General features: G+C 39.2%; 1 protein-coding gene across 1 annotated transcript in view; it reads right to left on the reverse strand.

Annotated features, from left to right (window-relative positions):
- Nucleotides 1-963: 963 nt before the first annotated feature.
- sult4a1 (sulfotransferase family 4A, member 1) overlaps nt 964-27,217 on the reverse strand; it is a 31,273-nt gene continuing 5,019 nt past the window's right edge. The window contains exons 2-7 of the mRNA XM_065265875.2: nt 8,978-9,108; nt 8,818-8,898; nt 8,403-8,529; nt 8,171-8,265; nt 4,129-4,267; nt 964-1,895 (exon numbers count right to left, since the gene is read on the reverse strand). Coding sequence (XP_065121947.1) covers nt 1,783-1,895; nt 4,129-4,267; nt 8,171-8,265; nt 8,403-8,529; nt 8,818-8,898; nt 8,978-9,108 — 686 coding nt within the window. The 3' untranslated portion in view covers nt 964-1,782. The remainder of the gene's footprint in view (nt 1,896-4,128; nt 4,268-8,170; nt 8,266-8,402; nt 8,530-8,817; nt 8,899-8,977; nt 9,109-27,217) is intronic.

Here is a 27,217-nt window from a genome sequence, read left to right on the forward strand (position 1 = left end):
ACAGACGTTAACCAATAGGCTTCAATCACAGAGTAAACAGGAGTCCCCCCCCCATAGTGTCAGCAACTGACGTAATGTGAAGTGAACCCTTTTGAAAGGGAACCGTTTTTATGCAATGATTTTCAAAGTACTCAAGGCACCGTCTGAGTGCTAAAGGCTCTCCACATGTTTTACATTTTTTTATCTCCTGTTTGTTACAAATAAAGTATTTTTAAGGTGACAAACCTTTTCTTTCATATTTGTAAATTACTATTTTTGAGTACACAGGATATCCATACATTTACAGCAATTAAAAGCCTGAGTTTTTTACTTCCATGACTGAAAGAAAACTCATTTTACAGGTTAAAAGGTTAAATTAGCAAAAGTGGATTCGGACGTGCCAGTTTAGACTGCGCTTTAGACAGTGCCCTTAGATTGTTAAAATTGGCCCAAACTGTTCCCGCTCAGGCACGCATGTGTGTAATTCTACATGACTATGTTCAGTTTAATTCAGTCAATTATTATTATTATTTTACTCGAATTGAAAGTACTGAACTGAAAAGTAACTCGCATTACCTTTTAAAACATTTTATAAAAATACTTAAAAGTGGATATTTCACAAGACTTTTTGAAGATGTAAAATAAATCTTTGGTGTCCACAGACTAAATATGTGAAAATTTAGCTCAGAATACCATATCATTTATTATAGCATTTTAAAATTGCCACTTTGTAGGTGTGAGAAAAAAATTCCGTTTTTGGGTGTGTCCTTTAAAATGCAAATGAGCTGATCTCTGCACTAAATGGTTGCATAGGAGAAGAGCCAAATTTCAATTACCTATTTTTTCACATGCTTGCAGAGATTGGTTTACTTTGTGGCTGCATGCCAAAATGTTTGAGAACCACTGACATAAGAGCTCCTCTCAGTGTCTCACACTCCTTTTTCACAAACTCTAACCAAGCATTTAAGGACGTCACAAGGGGGAAGCATTTAAGAAAGTCATGTTGTACATTTTAACACAGGGTTTAAACTAACAAGAATAATTCTGGGGGTGATCAGATATTTCTTACTGTAGATGTGATACTCTCACACATACACAAAAACACCTTGATACAGCTCACATGTAAAAATATACCTACACAAAGTAAACATAATATAAACATTACGTTTTAAACATAATACATACAGTATCTGTAAACACTGTACTGTAATATGACAAAAGCCTAGAAGCCAAAAATAAAGAAAAAACAAATAACATTCTTGTAGATATTTTAGACAGGAGCCAATCAGCACTATCAATATGGTCAGGTTTAAAGTAGCCGAAACGTGATTGGACACCTGCATATTTGTTGCATCTGTTAGCCAATGATCTTAAGAATCCTCCTGAGAAATGCAAACGCTCAGACAAGAAGACATGAACTTCTTATGAGTTTGTCATATGCGTTTTACAGTATACTGTAGAATAAAGTCTAAGATTATTGTTTCATTTAGATTTTTCATAAATACACATTTCATAAGCGCATTTGGGATATATGGAACAGCTCTGTGCAATGTGCAAATGGTACAAGCACTGTGCTCACACTTCTGATGCACTGTTTATACAAGTACACACAAGGGAACACTTGTAGGACTGATCATAAGTACTTAGAAGTAACTTCTGAGAAACTAAAGAAAGCAGTAATGAGATGCTACAGATGAAAGATAAAATCTCCATGAGAGAAATTTCCAGCAGGTGGCGCTAAGCACAGCGGATCAGCGGGGGAACTGATTGGTTGGTTTGTTAACTCATAGTCACTGTCCCTCCTCACAGAATAAAGTCAAAGGTCAGGTCAGACTTTGCCATCTTCTGTCGGTATACAGCATCAAACTTTTCATTCATGGAGACGGTGAAAATGTCCTTCCACAGCCCAACACGACCTGAAGCAGAAAAAAAGACATAATGTCAAAGATTCATTTTAAATAGATGGAAATCAAAGAAAGTGCAGTTTTTTTAAATGAGGAATTGAGGACAAATGGGGAATACTGGTGTAAGGCTAAATTAAGGCTGGGCCACACAAATCTTATCGGATTTTTCAAATGTAAGAGACCACAAACATGAATGATCAGTTTTGTTCCTATAGTGTGTGAAGTGCCGCACCACACACCAGGAAAATGGATAAGATAATCAGTACAACCACCAAGAAGAATAGGACATTACCTAGGATGGAAGTAAGGTGGTAAATGGGCCCAAATTTTGCCCAGTTATCTTGTGGTGTGTGGCAGTCTTTAATGATGACAAATCTTTGCATTGAGAACTTTCAGCATCCTTTCAGTCCATGCACTACAAAAAATAAACGAAAAAACACCAACAAAAGAAAACTAAAGTGGTAATGATAACATAACCCAAAATAAATAGCAAATGTATTAGCAAAAAAAGAATATTTCTGAAAACGAAAAACAAATAGCGACAGAAAATTGCCTTTAAAATAAATGCACCACACATCTTCACCACATGATGGCACTGTACTACTGCAACCTTGTATTACCATAATGTAATGGCGCTTTTCCAATGCATAGTACCCCACGGTTTAGTTTAGTTTGGGTCGGGTCAGCTCACCTCACTTTGGCGTGGTTAGCTTTTCCATCGAGTTTAGTATCACTTCGGAGTGGGAGGGATTATAGGCGTGTCGTTATATTTACGCTGCCTACTGCTGTGACATCATACACTTGAGAGCGTTGTTGTACATTCCAATACATTCATTTATTTTTCAGTCTGCCACAAAATTAAAATTGGCCACCACAAATTGATGTTTGCACATCGCGTTTATAACTACCTCTGTCTCACATGACAGTTTCTGTTCAAACACCCGACCCGTGCCGTCAGTCGGCGGGCGCTCCGCTGAGCCTCATTTAAGTTGCATTTAAGCACATATAATGCGGACGTGCACGTCGCGAATGTGCCGCCACAAACTGCAAGTCTGGAAAAAACTGTTATGGTGTCCCGGATTCTCAACCTGCGGATGTTTTTCATCGCTAAAAGGGTGTTTGGAAACTTATAGCAGAACACAGATAACAACATGTTTGCTTGAGACAGCGCAAGCTAGCAGTAAGCTAAAGCTAATATTTACATTATAGCGATGACGCTTCTCTCAGACCAATCAGTGATCTACGGTGTTTTCGCGTCACGTTTGGTATCAGCTCGGGTCGCTTGGAACCCCAACCGAGGTGGTATGTAAAAAAGTTGTAATCGGATACTACGTACTACACCCAATGGAAAAGCTCCCAAAAGTAAGCTGACCCGACCCAAACTAAACCAAACCGTGGGGTACTATGCAATGGAAAAGCGCCATAAGTCATGAATCATAAGAGAGCTACATTTCTCACAGACAGAGACACACATGCATCAATTTGAATTTTCATGTGAGAACTGTGTTAAAGTATTGCTTTTGGCTAAATTCGAAAACTTCCTTAGGAAACACTGGAAATGCTATTTCACAAAAACAAATCCCTGGACATCACTTTTCTGGAAAGAATATTGTACTTTATGTTTCAGACAGTGTCAGTGTGCTGAAGGTCATGTACGCTCACGGAACAGAACAAACAGGGACCTTATTGTGTGTCTACTACTGCTAAATCACACTCTAAAAAATTCTGGGATAATTTCAATCCAATGTGTCGAAAAGGGTCAAACCCAGTAGTTGGGTTACATTAACCCAAAGAATATTTATTTTGTCCCAATAATGAGTTAAAACCACCCTGCATACGTTTTTTCATTTTTGCATACTAACAACACAGATAAATGGTGACCAAGGCAGACAGCCAATAACATCCAACCTAACATCTTTTGTATTTCAAGTAAAAAGTGCCGGGTGAGTCTTAAACAAAGAAACATGTCTTCCTTTAGCTAGAAAATACAGTTCTTGCAATAGACAGTAACTGAACACATTTTCTATGGTTGCAGTAAGTTAACTGTGCTGTAGGTGAACTGGTATTTTGTGTCAATGCTCTGTTGACTTATCAGCATCCAGGAACAGATATTCAACCCATCACCCTGCCAAATACAATGTAGTTCTATAGTTAAGAACAATAAAAGGCTAAGCATAACAGTGATTTAATCACAGGCGAAAGGCGTAACATCTGCTGATATTCATCACTAATATTTGAGTCTCACCTCTGCAGATGGACAGAGCCTCAGAGTTACAGCACTGCTCAATGAGCTGGTTACAACTCTCCACCATTGTTTCCAGCTGAACTTTATCACATGAGATACCTAAAAACCTGGCCAGCTGCTCCACAAGGTTACCCAGATCCTTCACAGAGTAACATACAGGAGACAAGATAGAGAGAGAGAAATATAAATTTATGCATTTGGCAGATGCTTTTATCCAAAGCAACAGTGCACTGATTACAAGGCATACATTTTTATCAGTAGCCTATCTGTATTCCCTGAGTTTAACCAATGACCTTTTTAAATCATAATTTGATATGCTTAATCATTTTACATTTTATTAGAGTTAAATAAATTATAACAATTAACAAACAAGAGTTTTTATAAAAAGTTTAGTGTAGGAAACAGTAGATTTTATATTCAATATTTTATAGGCCCGGTTTCGCAGACAAGGCTTAAGCCTAGTCCCATTCTAAAGTGAATGTTTGAGCTTGCCCTGACATATCTTTAAATACATTAGTGTTATTGTTTCTGCTGAAGATGCATATCAGTAATGTTTTTTCACTTTTATAAAAGCTACCTACATGTCAATTTAAGGCCTTGTCCTGGTTTAGTCTAATCCTTGTCTGTGAAACCAGGCCATACAGGAGGTTTCTTATCCTTATCTCAGACTAAAATGATGTTTGAGCTGCCTTAATTTAAAATCACCTTGCACTGGTGCATTTATCGATGTCATTGTTTTGTCTCAGTATTGTTTTTGTAAGGTTTGTTTGTCAAAACTTCTTAGATGTCCTAATATAACTCAGGTTTAGCCCTGGATTAATCTAAATTAGCTTAAAACAGGACTAGGCCTCAGTTAAATTAGGATATTTAAGTACATTTTAAAAGCATACTTTATAAATAAACATTACTGGTGTGCATCTTGAGATACAACACCCGCACTGATATATTTTAAGATATGTCAGAGCAAGTTGTTTTCGATCAAGACAACTCCAACATTTAAGTTAGTCTGGGACTAGTCTTAAGGCCTGTCTGGGAAACCGCCCTATAGTGTTTTAGTTTATGTTATATATAAGTCGCATAGGGATTTTATTAACTTTATGTAGTTGATAAAATTGTGTAAGTGCGCGGTCTTAAAGGAACACGCCCAGCTTTTGGGAATTTAGCTTATTCAGTGTATCCCCCAAAGTTAGATAAGTCCATACATACCTTTCTCATCTCCGTGCGTGCTGTAACTCTGTCTGACGCAGCCCCCGCTAGCTTAGCATAGCACAAAGTCTGGAAGTAAATGGCTCCAGCTAGCAAACTGCTCCCAATAAGTGACAAAATAACACAAAAATTTTACTATTTATGTGTTGTGATTTGTATAGTCACACCGTGTACAAATAACAAGGTGATATGAGACACAGCGATCTTTTAACAGTATACATACTGGGAACTATATTTTCAGAAGACGAAGCACTGCAACTTGGACGGAGTGATTTGCTTGCAGCACCCGAGAAAGCCCCTGATGAGGAGCAGAATTCGGTCAGAGTTGTGCAAATCACTCCGCCCATGTAGCAGTGCTTCGTCTTTAGAGAATATAGTTCCCAGTATGTATACTGTTAAAAGATCGCTGTGTCTCATATCACCTTGTTATTTGTACACGGTGTGACTATACAAATCACACCACATAAATAGGAAAATGTTCACATTATTTTGTCACTTATTGGGAGCAGTTTGCTAGCTGGAGCCATTCACTTCCAGACTTTGTGCTAAGCTAAGCTAGTGGGGGCTGCGTCAGACAGAGTTACAGCACGCACGGAGATGAGAAAGGTATGTATGGACTTATCTAACTCTGGGGGATACGGTGAATAAGCTAAATTCCCAAAATCTGGGCGTGTTCCTTTAAAGGGATAGTTCACCCCAAAATTGAAAATCTGTCATAATTTACTCACCCTCATGTTGTTACAAACCAGTATAAATTTCTTCGCTCTGAAGAAATCAAAGGAAGATATTCGTAATGAAGCAGAAAACAGGACCATCATTGACTTCCATAGTAGGATAAACCAATACTATGAAAGTCAATGGTGCTCAGAAACGGTTTGGTTACAAACATTGCATATCTTCTAGGGATGTGCATCGATGCATCGCGTTCCAATTAAAAAAACCTGTCTAAAATCGATTCTGAATCGTAAGGCTCCAATTCAGTGTTTTATGCACAGCTTGTGCATGTACTACGGCTCTGTGATCAGTAGGAAGTCCTTATCTATCTAAATTCACTATGAGTTTGACTCGTTTTTAACGTGCATTTAAAAAAGCAACACTCTTCAAACACAATCATTTAAAATATTCTCTATTATCATGAAAATACCTGAAACAATCTGAAGAACAGCGATATAAATATGCCTCTAGATATTTCCTGAAATAGTGTTTGTAATGATACTTCTTCTATGGCACAAATGGAGTTTCTGCGCGAGAGCGCCCTCTGGCTTTTAAATGTGGCGGCATTTCACCGTAATTCATTACAATTCATTCATTGAGAAAATGCGCATTTGCCTGATTAATTGTCACAACCCTAATATCTTCCTTTGTGTTCAGCAGAACAAAGACATTTATACAGGTTTATAAGAACTTGAGGATGAGAATTTTCATTTTTGGGGTAAACTATCCCTTTAAGACCATGCACTTACACAATTTTATCAACTACACGAAGGCTAGTACTGATAAAAACAGGAACACTGTGTCCTGTCTATATGTTTTGCTTATATACATTATTGGGTATGCTATTATTACATGCGGTATCAGTGTTTGTGCTTTCACACTGAACTCTGAACTCTCTAAATCTCCTATAGATGGATTTCAGTCACGTGACCTTTTACATCATGCCGCCATCTTTAGGACCTACCGAGTACCAGTAGGCTATTGACAAGCATTGGCTACCTTGCTACGATTTACAGATTTCTTATCTTTTACTGTCTATGATTCTTACGGATACAGTAAAGGGCTACGAAAGACAACATGTCGCATCTCGACTGTCATGAAAATAAACGCTACTTTAAAAAAATATATCTTGGTTAGGGTGTGATGCCTTCTCGATCCCTGATGCGTTCTTCCAGCCGCTGTCCGCTGCTACCGAACTACCACTATTTTACAACATAAGAAGGCGCGACACAACATGAAACTTTGCTCGAAGTATCACCTGGATCTCTACACATGAACGCGAGCATTGAGAACATTGTTTGTGTACACAGAGTTTACTAAAAATAAAAGTTTTGTACAACTGACTTTGGCTGTTATGGTGTCCGCTTGTCATCTCTGCCAGACGTAAATAATCGATTTCCGAAGGGGAATGAATGAATCTCATATGAGGCTCCTTTTTCAACCTGAAGGTCAATATTGTTTTTCACTTGCGACAAAACAACGACTTATCCGTGCATTTTTATGGAACTATGCTTTAGGAGATATCAATCTTTACAATCCTCCCTCCTTACGTCGCAATTGGAGATCGATACATCTTGACTGGGAAGAAGGCGGCGAGCGGACGCCAAATCATCCAAAGTCAGTTGTTCAAAACCTTCTTTTTAGTTAACTCTCTGTTCACAAACAATTTTCTCAATGCTCGAGTTCACGTGTAGAGACATAGGCGATACTTCGAGCAAAATATCATGTTGTGTTGAGCCTTCTTAGTGTTGTTAAAATAGCGATTTTGATGCTCACAGCATATTGAAGGCATAGCTTCTAGTTCTTTTGCGACCACTTCAAGTCCTTAAAATGGCGGAAGACAAGTGAGTGACGTCAGCTGATATCCATGTATAGAGATACAGCGTAACATATTTGTTCGGGCAAACTGACTAACAGTGACTCCCTTCTCTTATCCATACATTAGCTTCATGAGTGTAGTTTCGTTATATAGTAGGTGATCCAAATATTCATTTCATAGAGGAAATTTCCACAGACTGCACACTGTATGACAGTTTAATGTTTTGGGCAGGGTGTGAGAGAGTGTAAGCATTCAGAGACAGGTTTGCTGGTGAGCAGTGGAGGCAAGTCACAGGTACAGTACCTTATACATGTCCTCATATTTCAGAAAGAGAACATTAGACTCCTTACGATGTTCCCAGAATTCCTGGACATGTTCGAACCAAGAGCCATATCCCACTACAGGTCATAGAGAGAGGGAAAGAGAAAACATTAATCTATTCAATCTCAGTTATATACACTTTTTGGTTTTATTTTTTAGAAAAACTATCGACTGTGTGTCTCATGAAGCCAGTGTGACTGTGTGTATGTCTTACGTTTGTCATTCATAAATCTCCTGCAGAATTCCTGGAATGTTCCCCTGTAGCTCATGGTTCTCAAAGAACGATGAAACTGATAATAGGACACCACCAGATCTTTAGGGTTCCTGGCCATGTATATCACCTGTAGACAATACATAGATTGTGAAAACCCAGCTAAAGTACGGTTTTCTACATAATATCATCCTACATAATGTAGAAAACATTCTGTGAAAATATATCCTTGATATCTTTAATATTGACCGAGTAAGATCATGTCAAAGATAAAAATCAATATGAAAGCAATGATTAAAACCAAAGTTTGTTGCACTGGATAGGGTGATGAAGATTAAACTTATACATTTTAAAATGCATTTGAAAATAGAATTTCAGCAAGTGCCATGTGTGAAACTCTGTGTGTAATACAACTGACCTTGCCTTCTCCATTGTGCATTGCTGTGGGTAGGAAACGGTAGGGCAGGTGGCTTTTAATCAGACGTGGAGATGTGAGTTCCTGTGAAATCAAACAGTTAAACAGCTGTTAAACAGTCATAAAAAGGTTTATGTTGGTTATTGTGTGTAAGAGAGTTTACCTGGATAATCTCCAAACCCGGCTGGGGATACTCCAACACAGGAAGTTGCTCATCAATATTCATAAGCCCGATCTCATCCGGGTCCACACCCTGGCTTACCAGATACACAACCTCCTGTAACAAACTCGTACCTATTCGTGAGAGGAAGAAAAGGAAAATTATGTTTATTATTAATGGTTTGAAGACTTAAGAATACCCCGGGAAAACGTTTAAATATCTGACCCATATTGATTGAAGTACAGTATGTACAGTACTGTGCAAAAGTCTTATGCCACCACCAGCAGCTTTGTTGTTTTAGTTTTAATGTCCATCCATATTTATTTTTCACTCTTTTTATTAAGATACAAACAATAAATACAGGAAATATGTACACATAATTAAAAACAAAACAATTGTCAAAACTAAATGTCTTCTTCAGGCATCAGTCAGTATTTAGTGTGACCTCTCTTGGCACTAAACACATCTTGAGCTTTTTTTGAGGAGACTGAAGTCCTGAAGTCATTTGATTAGAATTAGAAATGAGGATTTAATTTCATTTAGGTTTAAGATATCCTTCAGTTTCCATGCTATTGCTCAAGTGGAAGGGGAGTTTACCCTAAATACTTGACACTTCAGCTTATACATTTATACTGTTTTTAATACTGCATACAACTTTCCTGTATTTTCTGGTTGTATTCTAATAAAGAGACTGAAAAACAATTATATATGATCACTTTACCACTGCAAAAACAAACAAATCTAATGGTGGCCTAAGACGTTTGCACAATACTGTATTTAATGTAAATATAAGCGTTCCATTGATGTATGGATTAGAACATATTTGAGCACGATAAAACTATTTGAAAATGTGGAATCTGAGGTTGCAAAAAATCGAAATATTGAGAAAATCACCTTTAAAGTTGTCCAAACGAAGTCATTAGCAACACATAATACTAATGATAAATACATTTTTTATATATTTATGGTTGGAAATGTACAAAATATCATATTTATGGAACATGATCTTTACTTAATATCCTATTCACTAGTTCACCTGCGCATTCAGATCTTAGTGATTAATGGTAAACGAACTTGGCTTGCTGTCCTCGAAAGGAGCTCTGCACCTCTGAACCTTCAGAGAGAGTGAACCTGAGGCCGGGGCTCGAACCCCAAGTTCAACCCCCCTACAACAGAACTGCGTGGAGGAAGAAAGAGAGCAGTGGAGGAGGAGATGGGGAGGAGGAGGGATGCCAGAGGAATTGCAGCTGGACACGGAGGCCTGAAGGCTGTCTTATATATGCCCTTAATAATGATTGACAGGCCTTGAATGTTTAGGCTCCTCCTGAAGCTACGTTTAGAGCTAAATATGATTTTTGGCATAAAAATGTATAATTTTGACCCATACAATTTATCGTTGGCTATTGCTACAAATTAAAGGGGCCATGGCATGAAAATCTGACTTTTTCCATGTTTAAGTGCTATTATTGGGTCCCTAGTGCTGCTATCAACCTAGAAAATATGAAAAAGATCAACCCAGTAACTTAGTTTTGGTACACACTATTCTCTACAAGCAAATGAAAAAATAGGTCGTTGAAATTTGGCTCTCCTTATGATGTCATAAGGAGCTCTTATTATAATAAAACCACCCCTTAATCCAACCACAGCACTGCCATTTAGTGCAGAGAGAAAATAATTCACAGAACAATTGAGTTTCAATTTCAACAAACCACCATCATTGTGATCAGTGTTTGAATTTCATCTGCTCATGTGCATTTTAAAGGACACACCCAAAACGGCACATTTTTGCACACACCTACAAAGTGGCAATTTTAACATGCTATAATAAATTATTTATATGGTATTTTGAGCTAAAACTTCACATATGTGCTCTGGGGACACCAAAGATTTATTTGAGATCTTAAAAAAGTCCTGTGACATGGCCCCTTTAAGGGTTTCATGATTTCGATTTTAAATCGAAATCGATCGAAATTAAAGGTATGGTAACACATTTGATCCTGAAACATTTTTAGTTATGCTGGTTAAAACTCTCCTCACATCCTGATAGCAATCACTGTGTTAAGTTGTTTAAATGATGTTTTATATAAAAAAGGTTTGGGAGGAGGCTGATCAGTCAATGAACACGGCTGGCTCTCGATCATTAATCAATGAACACGGCTGGCTCTCAATCACTAATCAATGAACACGGCTGGCTCTCAATGATTAAGCAATGAACACGGCTGGTTATCAATCACTAATCAACACAACAACTTAGTACCAGCTCTATAAATAATCATAGAGTCCTTACCCTCATTCTCCAGAATTATCGCAAGATGTCCAGACAATCAAATGCAGCACAGGAAATGCACCGTTCCAACAGTGGTCGGGATGTTTTAATCGAGCCAGAGGCCTCCCCACAGGCCGTGCGATCTTCCCGCACTGCTACACGAACCCCGAGGAGAAAAGGACCGTCTCCTCGCACCCCGCAGAGGCACTCCCACCATCACCGGCATCTTCATACGCTTCTGCTTCTCCAGGAATCCACAACATCAAGAAATGGACCGTCCTAGGCCTCAAACTAACTCTCGAAAACGCGGATATTCCATTCTCACGTAAACATACACAGAAGGCGCAACTGTTCAGCCTCCTCCGCGATAGCCGGAGGGCTACTGAACCCCCGCAAACAGCCGTGACAGCGAGCTCTGACTCCTCGTCTTCGCACGCACGAAGTACACCGTACTCCCGAAAGACACCTGGCGAAACACAGAGGTCTTAAAGACGCCGCATGAAGCCATCAGCTAGCCTGGGCCGCCCGCCGATGTGTCCAGCAGCCAGCCCACAAGCGAGGCAGCTAGCAAGCCAGCCAGACAGCGCAAACATGCTTCCGCTCACAGCAACGGCTTCGCTCCTCCCACTGCCGCATCCTTCTACCGGCCAATGGCCTGCTGCCCCTCCGTCTCTCTATCACACGGGGTTGCGTTCAGCAGCAGCGCCGGCCGCATCTATTTTTCCTTATCACATTTCTCCCACTTTTGCCGCAGGAGCCGACACGAGCTCGGCAACGGCTTCGCTCCTCCCACTGCCGCTTCCTTCTCCCGGCCAATGGCCTGCTGCCCCTCCGTCTCTCTATCACACGGGGTTGCGTTCAGCAGCAGCGCCGGCCGCATCTATTTTTCCTTCTCACATTTCTCCCACTTTTTCCGCAGGAGCCGACATGAGCTCAGCAATGGCTTCGCTCCTCCCACTGCTGCTTCCTTCTCCCGGCCAATGGCCTGCTGCCCCTCCGTCTCTCTATCCCACGGGGTTGCGTTCAGCAGCAGGGCCGGCCGCATCTATTTTCTCTTCTCACATTTCTCCCACTTTTTCCGCAGGAGCCGACACGAGCTCGGCAATGGCTTCGCTCCTCCCACTGCCGCTTCCTTCTCCCGGCCAATGGCCTGCTGCCCCTCCGTCTCTCTATCACACGGGGTTGCGTTCAGCAGCAGCGCCGGACGCATTTATTTTTCCTTCTCACATTTCTCCCACTTTTGCCACAGGAGCCGACACGAGCGCAAGGATGTCTCCGCTAACGAGTCAGGCCCCGGTTGTTGCCGCAGGAGCCGACACGAGCGTGAGGATGCCTCTGCTAGCGAGTCAGGCCCAAGGAGCCGACCCAAAGCGTGAGGCTGCCTCCGCAAGTGGCGCCAGTGGCTTCTTCTTTTGATTCCTTTCCCCAGACCCGTCAACCTTTCACGCTGGCTACCGCAGCACCAATGCCCATCCCACCCAATGCATTGGCCATGGAACCTCCCCCTGTCATGAATTCCATCAGGCAACAGATCCTCGCAGAAATTCAGGCAGCTGGCACCAGAAGCGGATCTTCACCCAACACCAGTGCCTCCCTATTCAACTCTAATATTCCCATAAATCATCCACTCAAAGACCTTCTAACCGCCTCTCTAGATACTATACTCCAAGCAGTCTCCATGGGAACTCTTCAAACCTATCTGACAGCTTGGAGAAGCTTCAGAATTTTCCACCATTTACACCAGATCCCTTTAGCCAACTTCTCTCTACTTACCATAACCTCATTCATATCGTACCTGCATAAGGTCAAACACCTTCCAATCAGCACAATTAAAGGGTACATTAGCGGATTCCAATTTTTCCATAAACTAATGCTAGGTTCACCCTCAACTGCCATCACTAATTCCCAGACCGCCATGCTCCTAAAAGACATTGAAAAAACCCAACCCAAGAGTCCAGATCCCAGGTTACCTATAACCATAGAAATCCTTTCAAAATGTCTAGCCACTCTCCGCAAAGGCTACTCCTCAGTACATACTGCCCGAACCCTAGACGCCATGTTCGTGTTAGCCTTTTTTGGTTTCCTCCACTGTTCAGAATTCACCGCTTTAGCCACCTTTGAACCAAACCTACACCCAACAATCTCCAATCTAGCCATAATAGATGATGAAACCATCTCATTCTTTATCAAACACAGCAAGACGGACCAAATGAGAAAAGGACACCACATATACATTTTCAAAATTCAAACTCTCATCCAACCATACCAAGTTCTCAAAGCTTACACTTCCTACCGTTGCCACCAGATTAAATCCTCTCCCGACCCACTTTTTGGGGATGAATTCAACCGCCCAGTAACCCGCTTTTGGTTTCAGAAGCACCTAAAACAAGTTCTGCTAACATCGGGCTTCCCCCCCATGAATTTTCAAGTCATTCCTTCCATATTGGAGCAGCCACAACAGCTGCCCAAAACGGACTCCCAGACTCCCAGATACAAACCCTAGGCCGCTGGTCTTCGGAAGCTTTCAAAAATTACATCAGGGCAGACCGTGCTTCCATCAAAGAAGCCCACCAAACACTCACAGTCCAGAGAACGGACATAAGATCACACCGTTACCCTCAATTTCCACTGACTGCGGAAAGGCTGCGGATCCGCTGCGGAACGGCGGCGGAGTCAAACGGTTTCCATTCAAGTCAATGGGTCTCATTCATGAAACATTCGCAAATATATGAGTAAATATGTGAGTGATTTGCACGTAAACAGACCTTCCCGAAAACTCTCCTCCTGATTCACAAATACTTCGTAAATGTCAGATTTGATAGTTAAATGTGTGTATTTGTTAATGAATTCCAATCAGTCCTACATGGGACGCGCATGCACGCTTATTCTCAATTACCATAAATCCTGCCAATTAAATCCGACTGACAACTATATATGGGCATCATATTATTACACCAAACGAATGATTTCAGCATGTCTTCTTAAAAGCAAATGAAAAAGAAAAATGTATCAGATGCAGAAATTGAAGATTTATTTTCAGAAGTTAATTTAAAAAGCCAAATTTTATTTTCAAGCATACATAGTGGTGTCTCGGGTCCTAAAAAAAGGAAGCTTGGCAGCACATTACAGATGCTGTTAATGAAATTTCATCTGTTAATCGAACTGAAACTTGACTGCAAAAAACGAATTAGTTAACTTCAAAAAAATCTTATTCAAAAATAAAAAAATATAATTTTAGAGAAAATACACAAGCAGTTTACATTTGAGCAGATTTAACTTTTCACAAAAGAACTGGTCTGGGTAGCCTGAAACAACTCATTAACCATTCTTCATTCTCGTAGTGTTAATTTCGTCAGACGAGACGAGACGAAATATGTTCGTCAACGACCTTTTTTTCCATGACTAAGACGAAACGATGACGAGACTACACACATATTCAAAAACGCTGACTAAGACTAAATTAACATGCATTTTTGTTGACGAAAAAAAGACGAGACTAAAATGTTTTGGATAAAATAAAAACTAAGATAAAATCTCTCTTCATTTTCGTCTTCAATCGTCTCTACTACATTTTATGCAATGAGGTCATATTTAAATGTGAATTCATTCATAAAAAGACTGCGTGCTCTTATTATGAAACTGCGCGCGTCTGTCATAACTCCAGACAAGCTCGCGCTGCTGAAATCTCCATGCTAAGTGTTCACAATGTAACATCCATTAGCAGTTAGTCTACAAACGTATTACATATGAGAAATATTGATATGTTTCCATCGGATTTTTGTAATTTTCATATGGTTTTTCAACAATTGCACGCACACGCAGCGCGATTCTACTATGGAAAAGGCATACGCGATCAGGTCAGTAAGAGTCTCGTGTGTAAAATGAGCCCACACACATTATGATTAATATTTCACAAACAGCTAAAAAGTTTAGCATTTTTTCAGCATTGTGTTGATGTTTTTGTGTCGTATTCTCGTGTACCTGTTGTCTTCAGTAACTTAGACGGCTTGTCTTTCTGATCCACATTCGCTATTTACCAACATTGTTGATAATCTATACCTTATATTATTCAAGTATTCTGAATGTACAGTATATTGTGAGGACAAAAGCTTATTATTAGTAACTGATCGCTGTCTGGGTGCTTTCCTATCGCCCATCACTGAATGAATGGTGACGCAATTTACACGCAATAGAGATACGTCACCGCCATTAACAAAGTTGCATTCAACAAAAATCATTCAGGGGGCCAAGATGGCGTTCAACCGTGCGGTCACGCTTTAAGTGTCTCCAGGCAATTCAGAGATTATCATGAAACATTACGGTTGATACCCCGTTAAACTTTATTAATGATTAGTTAAGGTGTTCCTCTTCTATACTGGGTGTTTTGTCTGATTCATATGGGCAGAAAAAGACACAGAGAGAAGGCACGTGTTAAAGATACGAACATGGCGACTGACAAGAGCAAAGTTGTCAAGGAAGTTTCGATGGATGAGGAATTACTCGCTTCACCTCTTCCATACACACCGAGTAAAAGCCCACCCGGGAAAAAAGGAAAATTAAAGGTAAACCTTGATGACAAAATCGATTCACTCATCAACGCCGTCGCCGAACTCACATCGAAATGTGATGGCACGTTTCAGAGAGTTGAGTCTATGGAGAGGATCTTAGAAACTTCAGCTTCTTCTATCACAGCTCTCTCTACCACTTTAAGTGAGTTGTTACTTGAGAGCAAATCCCATGACGAGAAGATTCTTAATCTGGAGAAAAATGTTACTGCGTTGCAGAAAGAAAACAAGCATCTAAAGGAGTTGTGTATGGGGATGCAGAACTATAAAAGAAGATGGGATCTCAGGATTTACAATGTAAAAGAAAGTGGTATGGACAAGGAAAGTAACACTCGAGACGTGGTTATTAGGATCCTCTCCAAAGTATCTCCGAAGATTGCACACAAACTTCCAGATGTCGTGGATTCGGTTCATCGGCTGGGGAAAAAAAGAGGTGATGGTCGCCCCAGAGTGATAATCGTGCAGTTTGCCATGCGTCTCTACCGGGATACGGTATGGAGAGATGCTAAAGAAAATCAATACTTGAAAGAAAATGGTCTTCACATCAAAGAGGATCTGTCTTCGGAAGAACGAGCTGCAAGATTAAAGGCTTGGCCTCTGGTGAAACGCGCGAGAGAAGAGGGCAAGAAGGCCGGCTTTCGAGGAGGTTTTGCCTTTATTGAAGGGGTACGTGTCAGTGTTCCAGACATCACCTGAGCGGAGACGGGCTGATAGCTGTAATGTACATACACTGGGGTCGATGCAAATGTTTTGAGTGATTTAATGTTTCATGATCTCTCAATCTTCGTTTTCTCCAAAGGTCTTTTTTGGTTTTCTAGTTTAATTTTTATTTATTTATTTTTTGATAACGGCTGATCTCAAGTTCGGTAAGTTTAAGTTAATTTCTTTAAATGTTCGAGGCATTCGCGACGCTGTTAAAAGAAAAGCTTTATTTCTTTTTGGAAGACATACAGAAGCTCAAGTACTTTTTTTTCAAGAGACTCATTCTTGTGACTCTGACTCAAATTTTTGGAAAACCCAATGGGGGGATTATGCTGTCTTTAGCCACGGATCCAATCATTCAGCGGGTGTAGCTATTTTCTTTAATAAATTTAAAGGAAATGTTTTGAGTACTTTGCGTTCAGAAAATGGAAGATGGATTATAATGACTATTTGTTTGGACAACTCCACTTTAATAATTTGTAATGTCTATGGGTTTAATGTTAGAACTCATAATCTAGAAATGTTCAAGATAATTTGTGAAAAAATAACTGACTTAAAAAAGAAGTACAAAGATGGACACATAATTATTGGTGGTGATTTTAACGATGCACCGGATGATTCTGTTGACCGTTTTCCGCCTAAAGTTATCAGTTCACGAATTTCAGACTTATTTTGTTTTATTACTGACAAGTTACAGGTTTCTGATGTATGGAGATATTTAAATCCCAATTGTGTTGAATATACATGGAGCAATACTTCTCTTTCCTTAAAATCGAGAATAGACTACTGGCTGATTCCCCATGATTTAATTCACTTTGTTACGGAAACAAAAATTACTTGTGCCCCTCTTTCAGATCACAAATTGATATCGATCTCTTTTGATGGGTGTAAAGAAAAAAGTAATATGACTCGTGGATACTGGAAATTAAACAATAATCTACTCTCTGACAATTACTTTGTGAAACAAGTGAAATTACTAGCTAATATTTTTGAAAACAAAAATTTAAACTTTATACAAAAATGGGAATTCTTTAAATTCAAAGTAAGAGAAATTGCTATGAGAAGAGGGAAAGAATTAAAGAAAAAAAAATTAAGAAAAATTACAGAGATAACAGATCAACTTAATACTTTAATTAAGCAACATGCACTGTCAGATGACGAAAAATCTAAATTGTATAACCTCAATTTAGAAATAGATAAATTTTATACAGACTTAGCTAAGGGAGCTTATGTAAGATCAAGAGCCAAATGGTTTGAGGAAGGGGAAAGAAATACTAGTTATTTTTTTTCTTTAGAAAAAAGAAATTATGCAAGAAATAGTATTTCATCTTTAAAAATAAATGATAGAATATCCAGTAATCCTTCAGATATAGCATCCTTTGTGTATTCTTTTTATGAAAAACTTTATTCCTCCCAAACTGATAACGAAAAAATAAGTAATTTCATACAATCTGTAAAGAATTTTGTTCCGACAGTTTCTAATGATTACAAAGAATTGTGTGAGAATGATATTACCAAAGCAGAAATTTATAAAGCTGTCTCTTCTATGAAAAAAGGAAAATCCCCTGGGCCTGATGGCTTAACCGCTGAATTTTACTGTGCCTTTTGGGAACTGGTAGAAAACCCTTTATATAGCATGTATATGGAATGTTTAGAAAATAAAAAAATGAGTACAACTATGAAACAAGGTGTTATTAGTTTAATTCTAAAACCAGACAAAGACCCTTTAATTATTGACAATTGGCGACCAATCACTTTATTAAATGTGGATTATAAAGTTTTAGCATTAGTTTATGCAAATAGATTAAAAAGTGACCTAAATAATATAATTAGTGAATTTCAAACTGGTTTCATGGCAAAACGGCACATTAGTTCTAATATCAGGCTTGTGTTAGACCTGTTAGATTATAACCACTTTATTGACTCGGACGCACTTATTTTGTTTTTAGACTTTTATAAGGCATTTGACACAATCGATCATACATTTTTGTTACAGAGTTTACATACATTTGGTTTTGGTAATAATTTCATTGAAACTGTTAAAATGTTTTATGGAGGCATTAATAGTTCAGTTATATTACAAAATAATACTTCTAAAAGATTTCCTATTAATAGAGGTGTGAGGCAGGGTTGTCCAATTTCCCCATTTTTGTTTTTGTTTGTCGTGGAGCTTTTATCTATTAATATAGTTAAATGCCCAAATATTCATGGTATTACTTTATTTAATAGAGAAATAAAAATTTCGCAATTGGCTGATGATACAACTTTATTTTTGAAAGATAAGAATCAAATAAAAAATGCTATTGATTTAATTCAAACCTTTTCTGATGCCTCAGGTCTCCACTTAAATATCACAAAGTGTGAAATTCTTCCAGTACATGATTCATCTGAACAATCTTTACTCAACATTCCAGTAAAAGAATGTATTAAATATTTAGGAATTTATATATCCAAAAACTTGACAGTTAGGCAACAATCTAATTTCGACAACAGAATTAAGAAAACAAAAATGATTTTTGATAATTGGTTAAGGAGGGATTTATCTATGCTAGGTAGAGTTTTGTTAACAAAGGCAGAAGGTCTGTCCAGATTTATCTTTCCTGGTCTTTCTTTGTTTGTTCATGATTCAACATGTAACGATATTAATAAATTACTGTTCAATTTTTGTTGGAAAAATAAACACCACTACCTTAAAAAAAATCTGTTAGCAGGTAGGAAATCTGAAGGGGGACTTGAAATGCTAGATTATGTAGATATAAATAATACCTTTAAGATCAATTGGGTTAAAAAATGTGTTGTTTCTCCTGACTCAATATGGTTTTTTATTCCCCATAATGTTTTTAAGATTGTGGGTGGTCTTGACTTTCTTTTGACTTGTAATTTTTTGCCTTTAAAATTACCCATAAAATTATCAAAATTTCATGAGCAAGCACTCTTAGCCTGGAAATTGTGCTTTGTACACAATTTTTCTCCTCACAAAATGAAAATTTGGAATAACGAATTAATCACAATTAAAGGTAAAAGTATATTCTTGGAGAAATGGTTAAATTATGGTTTAATCTATTTAAGTGATTTATTTGATTCATCGTTTAAAATATATTCTTATGATTCTTTTTTGTTGAAATTTAGTTTTCCTGTAAAACCTAAAGAATTTTCAGCAGTAGTCAAAGCTATCCCTTCTGGGCATATTAATTTAATGAGCAGCCATATGACTTATTATAAGATTGATAATAAAGATTGTAACTTTCTTATAAATGGTAAAAATATTTTTGAAAAAAAATGCACTAATAAAGATATTAGACAAGTTTTTCATGAAAGGAAGAGAGTTACTCCAAGAGGAAAATTTTATTGGAATTCCATTCTAAGAGATGTAATTTGGTGTAAAGCATGGTTACTGCCCTATAAATTTTGTATTTCAAATAAAGTGAGAGAAATTCATTTGAAGATATTACACAAAATATACCCAACTAATTTACTACTTTCTAAATTTATGGACATTGGGAACGAATGTTCATTTTGTAATAATACTGAGGAGTCTTTATGTCATTTATTTTTTGATTGCCAAAATGTTCAGGCATTTTGGAATGAATGTTTTTCTGTCCTATCAACTAAAACTAACACAGTCATAACATTTAATATGAAAGATATTATTTGTTACTTTGAGAATGATGATAAAAACATTTACAATTTGGTAAATTTCTTCATTTTGTATGGCAAATTCTTTATTCATAAATGTAGATTGTTAAAATCTTATCCTTTACACCTGGTTTTCTTAAAAGAAATCACTCTTTTAATGAAGTCTCTTAAACTTGTTAAAAATGTAAAAGGTACATGTATTGTTAATGTCTATGAGTCTGTATTTGGCGTCCTGTGAATGTCTTCTATTTTATTTTATAACTATTTTGTTATTCAACTTTGGAAGTTTCTATTTTGATGCCTGTTTTCTGTATTAATGTTCATATGTTCTCTAATAAAAAAAAAAAAAAAAAAAAAAAAATCATTCAACAAGTGTAACCAATATTTGAGATGTGTGTAACCCTATTTGACTAAAATGGTTATCAGAAATAATCTCAGAAATAATTTCTTTTTAAAAAGACAAAAATGTTTTAACTAAAACTTGACTAAGATATATTAAGTCTTCTTTTGACTAAAATTACCGTAAAACTTCAAATAGCCCGGGCTTTTATTTTCCCAAACCTATCGTCACACCAGGCGTCTAAAAGAGACAGGCGTCTATAAGAGACAGGCTTTTAATTTAATTGTTCCAGCATGACAGCAGGAGGTTACCACATATTACGTTTTATTTATAATTTGAATGTGTTTAACAAATTAGTTTGTGTAAGTATAACAGTCTTAAATTATTGGCAGCATAAATAAAGCAAATGAGGATATCCTTTTTTATTGGTTGTTGCGTGAAATCCTACCCAGATACAACAGTGCTATTTTCTGATTGGCTATTGTGTAGCCTCTTTCTTTTTTTTTGGATGGGCTTGCTCGACTAGAACTCCAGGGGAGACGGCTTGATAGAGAGAGCAGTGCGGTCAGATACATTTTGGGTGCTGCAGCATATTAAATATGATAAATAGTGTTTCCGCGTGAGAAATACAAAGTGTGACGGAAAAGTTCCGACTCTCCCGATTGCCACTTCGCTACTGTCATCATCACTTCAAACCTGACGACGAACCTTGTTGTGTTTTCATAGTGATGAGTAACGGAATAACTGCGTCTGTCACGTGACATCTACCGGTAAGCAAAACTTTAGCGTGTGCAATCTGCACCATAGAACTGGCTTAAACAGACAATCTGACGGGTTTTAGAAGATTAAATACAGCCCGAAACTAAAAAACAGACCAGGCCTTTATTTGAGACAGGCGTTTATTTACCCAAACCTGTCGTCACACCAGGCGTCTAAAAGAGACAGGCGTCTATTTGGGACTCGGCTATTATTTGAAGTTTTACGGTAGACTAAAATAACAAGACTTTTAGTTGACTAAAACTAGACTAAAATGACGAGACTTTTAGTCGACTAAAACTTGACTAAGATACCTTGAGTTGTCTTTTGACTAAAACTAGACTAAAATGATGAGACTTTTAGTCGACTAAAACTTGACTAACAAAAAATGATATGCACAAGACTAAGACTAAGACTAAATTAAAAATAGGTGACAAAATTAACACTACATTCTCGGCAAGTAAGTCTGCGCGTCTCTGAAAATACGCCTTTTGCGCAGCGCTCTGCCAAATCTATATATTAGCCATCGTAAATGTGTTATGCCTGATTTTGGCCATTTTATAGGAAACAATTTCCTTAACAATTTCGTTTGCCCAGCCCTATTGAAATCAATAATGTATTTGATTAAAGTGTTCCGTTTGCAGATGCTATTACTGGAGCTTAAGTTAAAAGAAAAAACTTATATAATTACTGTATAATATTTTTTACAAAATGCTGTGTAATATGTACATGATTATGGTGAATTAAAATACAGCCTTCTTGGTGAGCAAAACGTTCGGATGTTAAACGCACCATTTACGCGTGGCTGGGAGCAGGTGTAGATTTCTTTCGTACCAACTAACATTTGGAAAATACACACATTTTCATGAATCCGAAAATGTACGCCAAAATGACTTTACGAACGATTTACACAAAAATTCGTTATGCTCGTGTTTCATGAATGAGACCCATTGTGTGTATTTCCACTGACTGCGTTCCGAATCCATCACAGCTCTGGCCATCCGCAGCCCTCCGGCACAAATACGCAGAGCTTCTATTTTTGAAGGATGCCGGACAGCTCCGTGTAAGCTTCGTGTAATCATACCTGAATTTCGTGAGAACTCGTGCTTTTTTTAATTAATATTTGCAATACAAACATTACAAACACACACAAATAAAGTCATTAATAAAGAAACAACAAATAATAGACAAGAACAGAGCCGGGGGAGTTTCAAATAAATACATTAAAGATAGAGCATGAATAAATGGTTTTAGCAACCTTCTTATTTTTTGAATTTTGGATGGATTCGATGTACTGCTCTGTCTACGCGAGATCTCGTGTTGTGATCTGGGCTTGTTTGTAAAAATACATAATTCAACGGCATAATGGGCAGAGACAGAACTAGGTATCGCGCAATCATCACGTGAATTTGCGAGACCTCATGGGTCCTCGTCACTTCAGCATGCAGCCACTCTGCAACAAATACGGAACTGATGGGTATTGGCCGAACGCGTAGTGCGGAGCCGTAACGCAGCGGAGCCGATCTGCAGCCGCTCCGCAGTTGGTGGAAATCCGGCGTTACACATAAACCCATCATCACCCTCGATCCACTTCCCTGCCTCCGCAGAAGCCAGTACCGACAACTCAAGCCGACACCCCTATCAAAATCTTACACAGCCCTACTGCAACAGATTCCTTCTCAAATAACAATAACTGTCGCAGCGCGACCACTCTTGCAGAAGCCAGAGCTTTTATTTCACTCTCTGCCACAGCAGATGCCTTTTTCAAGCCAGTATCGCAGCAGCGACCGCCCCCGCAGGGGCCCGCGCTTCTTTTTCGCTCTGCCGCAGCAGTCGACTTCCGAAGCCAGTATCGCAGCTGCGACTGCCCCCGCAGGGGCCCGTGCTTCTTTCACATGCTCTGCCAATAAAACCTTCCCTTTCCAACTCAGGCCAGTATCGCAGCAGAGACCGCCCCCGCAGGGGCACGTGCCTTTTCCTCGATCTGCCGCAGCAGACTTATTTCAACCTCGAAGCCCGTATCGCAGCGCGACCGCCCCCGCAGGGGCCAGTGCTTCCTTCATTTTTTCTGCCCAGCAGAATTTATGCATCTATCACTGCCTAAGTAGTACTGCTCCCTCTGGAGTTTCTTCTTCCCCAACTACCTCATGTCTGGCTCCTCTAGAGCACAGCCCCATCTCAGGGCACAAACTGCTTCCTTCGCTTCCCTGGAGTCCTACCTTGCTCCTTAAAGCACTACCTCACCTACTACCTTTAAAACTCCCCGCTCTTCTTCAGAGCACAATTTTCTCCTATCCCTACATATTGGCAGCAGCAGAATTTGCTCCCCCGGAGCCCCCTATATTCTTCAAACTACAGCCTTTGGGTCCAGGCCTCTGCCCCACCTCATACTGTCCTTCTCAACCTATCTCTTCACAGCACTTCTCACCAGTGCCCGCTCTCCAGAGCTGCCTTTTCAATTCTACCCACTACTTCAGCATTTTCCCCAGTGAGGGCCAGCACCTCGCCTTCTCAAGCCAGCCTTCTTTGGGGATTTGTTGTTCAGGCGGCTGTCCTGCACCACCTGCTCTTTTTGGGGATAACCGGGTCAGGGCACACCCCAGGCCCGGGGCTCCCTCCCGGTCAAGGGACGAATGTTCCGATCTCGGGGGTATTTCCCGAGCTCGGAACCTTCGCCCCGGGACAGCACGCCACTCACGCATATTAGCAGTCCCACTTTATTGTCAGTGAGGCGAACTCGTAAAATGATGTTTTATATAAACAAGGTTTGGGAGGAGCTGATCAGTCAATGAACACGGCTGGCTCTCGATCATTTATCAATGAACACGGCTGGCTCTTAATCACTAATCAATGAACACGGCTGGCTCTCAATCACTAATCAATGAACACGGCTGGCTGTCAATGATTAAGCAATGAACACGGCTGGTTATCAATCACTAATCAACACAACAACTTAGTACCAGCTCTATAAATAATCATAGAGTCCTTACCCTCACTCTCCAGAATTATCGCAAACCCACCTCCACCCCTTCGCCTCACTACGTACATTTAGCTCAGCACCAGGGATAACCCGGGTCAGGGCACGCCCCAGGCCCGGGGCTCCTTCCCCGGTCAAGGGACGAATGTTCCGAACTCAGGGTAGTGATGGCCAAACGAGGCTTTCTGAACCACTGAGGCTTTCCAGCCCATTGGTTCGCCAAAAGGTTCATTTACCCGAAGCCTCATGAAACAATGTGCTCTCTAGTGACACCTGCTGTGCAAACCAATGAATCGCACACAAATCTTTTCATTTTGAGCAATCAAATTGTCATGGTGTGGGCTTTTGAATAAAGTATATTAAATAAATTGTTTTACTCTGCTTGTGTTAACCTATGTACACAAAACTCACACATACACAACTTTGTGTTCAACTATTCAGTAGTTCTTTGGGTTAGTGATAACAGTGAATGCACCAAATGAGTGTAAAGAAATTATTGTGAGTGCACTGCAGTGCTGACTGGGAATGCAATAATGTAGTGCTTATTGAACTGGGGGTGCAATAGTGCAGTACTTATGGGACTGGAAATGTGGAAAAGCAAACTGCAACACGGAAAAGTGTTTACTGTTTTTTATTTAGAAACAAACGTTTTTTAACAGTATTTGGATTGAGGCGGTGTCTGTTTTTAGAAAACAACCTTTCACAGGGCACCAATGAGGCTGGACAACAAGGTCAGTGCCAGCTTATATAAATTGGAGCTTCTGTTTGTTCCAATATCCCAATGGATCCTCAGTTCTTCTAGGCTATCCCTAATACAGTCAAGTCTTATAATAATAATAATAACAGCAATAATATATATATAATAAAACTACTACTAATATAGGCTATTTATATATATATATATAATCATAAACATAATAATATAATTACGTATTAGAACTATATGCTAATTTACTGTAATGATTTACTGAACTAGGCTATGTATAATTTACTCTAATAATCTACTAAACTAAGTGTAATATAATATATAATACAGGCTATGATATATAATGATAACTATACTACAAACTCACAACAACCTCGCACTACTCGCTACTACAACCAACACTTCAACATCAATGCAAACGTACTGCAAAACCCCACAAGAGGCGCGAGTTTCGAACCAGTTTTATCCGTAAGCGATACTCAGAATGAAGCAATGACGTATTCAACAGAAAACGAGGCCTCGTTTGTCATCGTCACGTGATTTTCACGGAAACGATACAAGCCTCGAATCGGGGCTTCATCTGGAACGCCCCTTTTTGCTCGACACAAGCTCCGGAGCCTCGCTTCAGATGTCCCATCACTAACTCAGGGGTATTTCCCGAGCTCGGAACCTTCGCCCCGGGACAGCACGCCACTCACGCATATTAGCAGTCCCACTTCATTGTCAGTGAGGCGAACATGAAAATTTATTTGTAGACATTTTTTTGTCCCTCATACGCAAGCGTAATTTGAATGCCCACCGCGCAGCTAGTCCACCCAGACACCATACGTCATCGGCGTGTTCACGTGCGCTCACCTCCTGTCTGTAAACAGCGAGAATGGCAAACTTTTCTGCTGAATTGACAACCTGCACAGGACCCACAAAACGAAAGACATGTTTTATAACAACAACAGCAAAACTGCCTGGATCAGCAAAGAACAAAAACCCAAATTAACATCGGCAACTTTACTGCTTTACCACAAGATGCAAATAGCTGCAGGAGGCAAAGGGTCTGAAAGGGTCGTTGCACTGTTTATTTTGGTAAGGTAGGTATGCGATATGTTTGTATTGAGATGGATTAAGATATTCAACTTTGATGAAACATTGTGTTGCTTATGAAATTTGTGTTCGTTTACGGATTAGCGTAACGATATAATTACTACGACTACACAACCGAAAGTGTGCTTTAATTAATTCTGATGTAAACCAGTTGTTTATGTTGGTTATTTTGGAAATGTTATTCACTTTGTACTGCAAAGTTTTCTCACTGGTGAATGAGACATGAGATGTGACCGTCTGATCTGTGCGTGTTCATGTGTTTTGAAAGAGGCGTGACTTTGGATGGCGATTTGACTGGAGGGTGGGATCGTGATTTCATTGCTAGGCTGCTACCGTTAGCATATTTTTAAAAATGTGAAACCCTACCTTAAAGTCACAACCTCGAACTTCGAATTAAAAAATGGAATCGTCGATGCTGCCACGCCTCCATGTAACGTCTGTTTGGCTTGCCAAGCGGAAAAAAACACACGTGTTGAGTGCTGCGAGTCAACCACCTCTAACTTCGCTTGCTACAGCCAGTTAAAAGATAGCATGGCAGATGCAGGAGACACCACGCGAGCTGCTCTTTACATGGGAAACAAAAAAACAGCAAGCGCCTCCCACCTTCAGCTGAACTCAATTAGAGCAAGCGCGTGCACAGCAGAGCGGTATCTGTGACAGGACCGGTCGTTTCTCTGAACTGGGATACGTTTAAGTTTCACAACAAACTTATTTCAATTGCTTAAGAGTTATGAAAACAGCATTTAAACATGACTTATTGGGGTATAGTCTCACAATCTCGTCTGACGGTAATAAAAGCGTGTTTTTAAGGTGTGCGCGTACCATATTTTTCCACTGGCAGCACTACTAACATGGCAGGGCATCTCCGGGTTCAAGGTCAAATATTTTATATTTCATAAAATCGAGTCTAAAAATTGAGTCAAGTCAGACGATCTTTGATTAAAGTAAATACTTTAAAAAGTTTCATTTGTTCCCATAAAATAACTGTCAGGACTCTGCCTTGAAGTCTTATGTTGTATTTGTATTTTGTCATGGTGGCAGGGTTCTGGCAGTCCCAGGCCTTATGTGTCTTGTCTTTTGTCCCCGCCCCCTCGTTCTCCTGCTTATTAATAATCATTGGTTTTCTCCCATCACCTGTTCCTGCTTGTTATCTTGTTTGTTTTTTTCTATTTAATGTCATTGTGTCCTTAGTTCTGT

Source organism: Paramisgurnus dabryanus, chromosome 1 (assembly GCF_030506205.2).
Source record: "Paramisgurnus dabryanus chromosome 1, PD_genome_1.1, whole genome shotgun sequence".
Classification (NCBI taxonomy): domain Eukaryota; kingdom Metazoa; phylum Chordata; class Actinopteri; order Cypriniformes; family Cobitidae; genus Paramisgurnus; species Paramisgurnus dabryanus.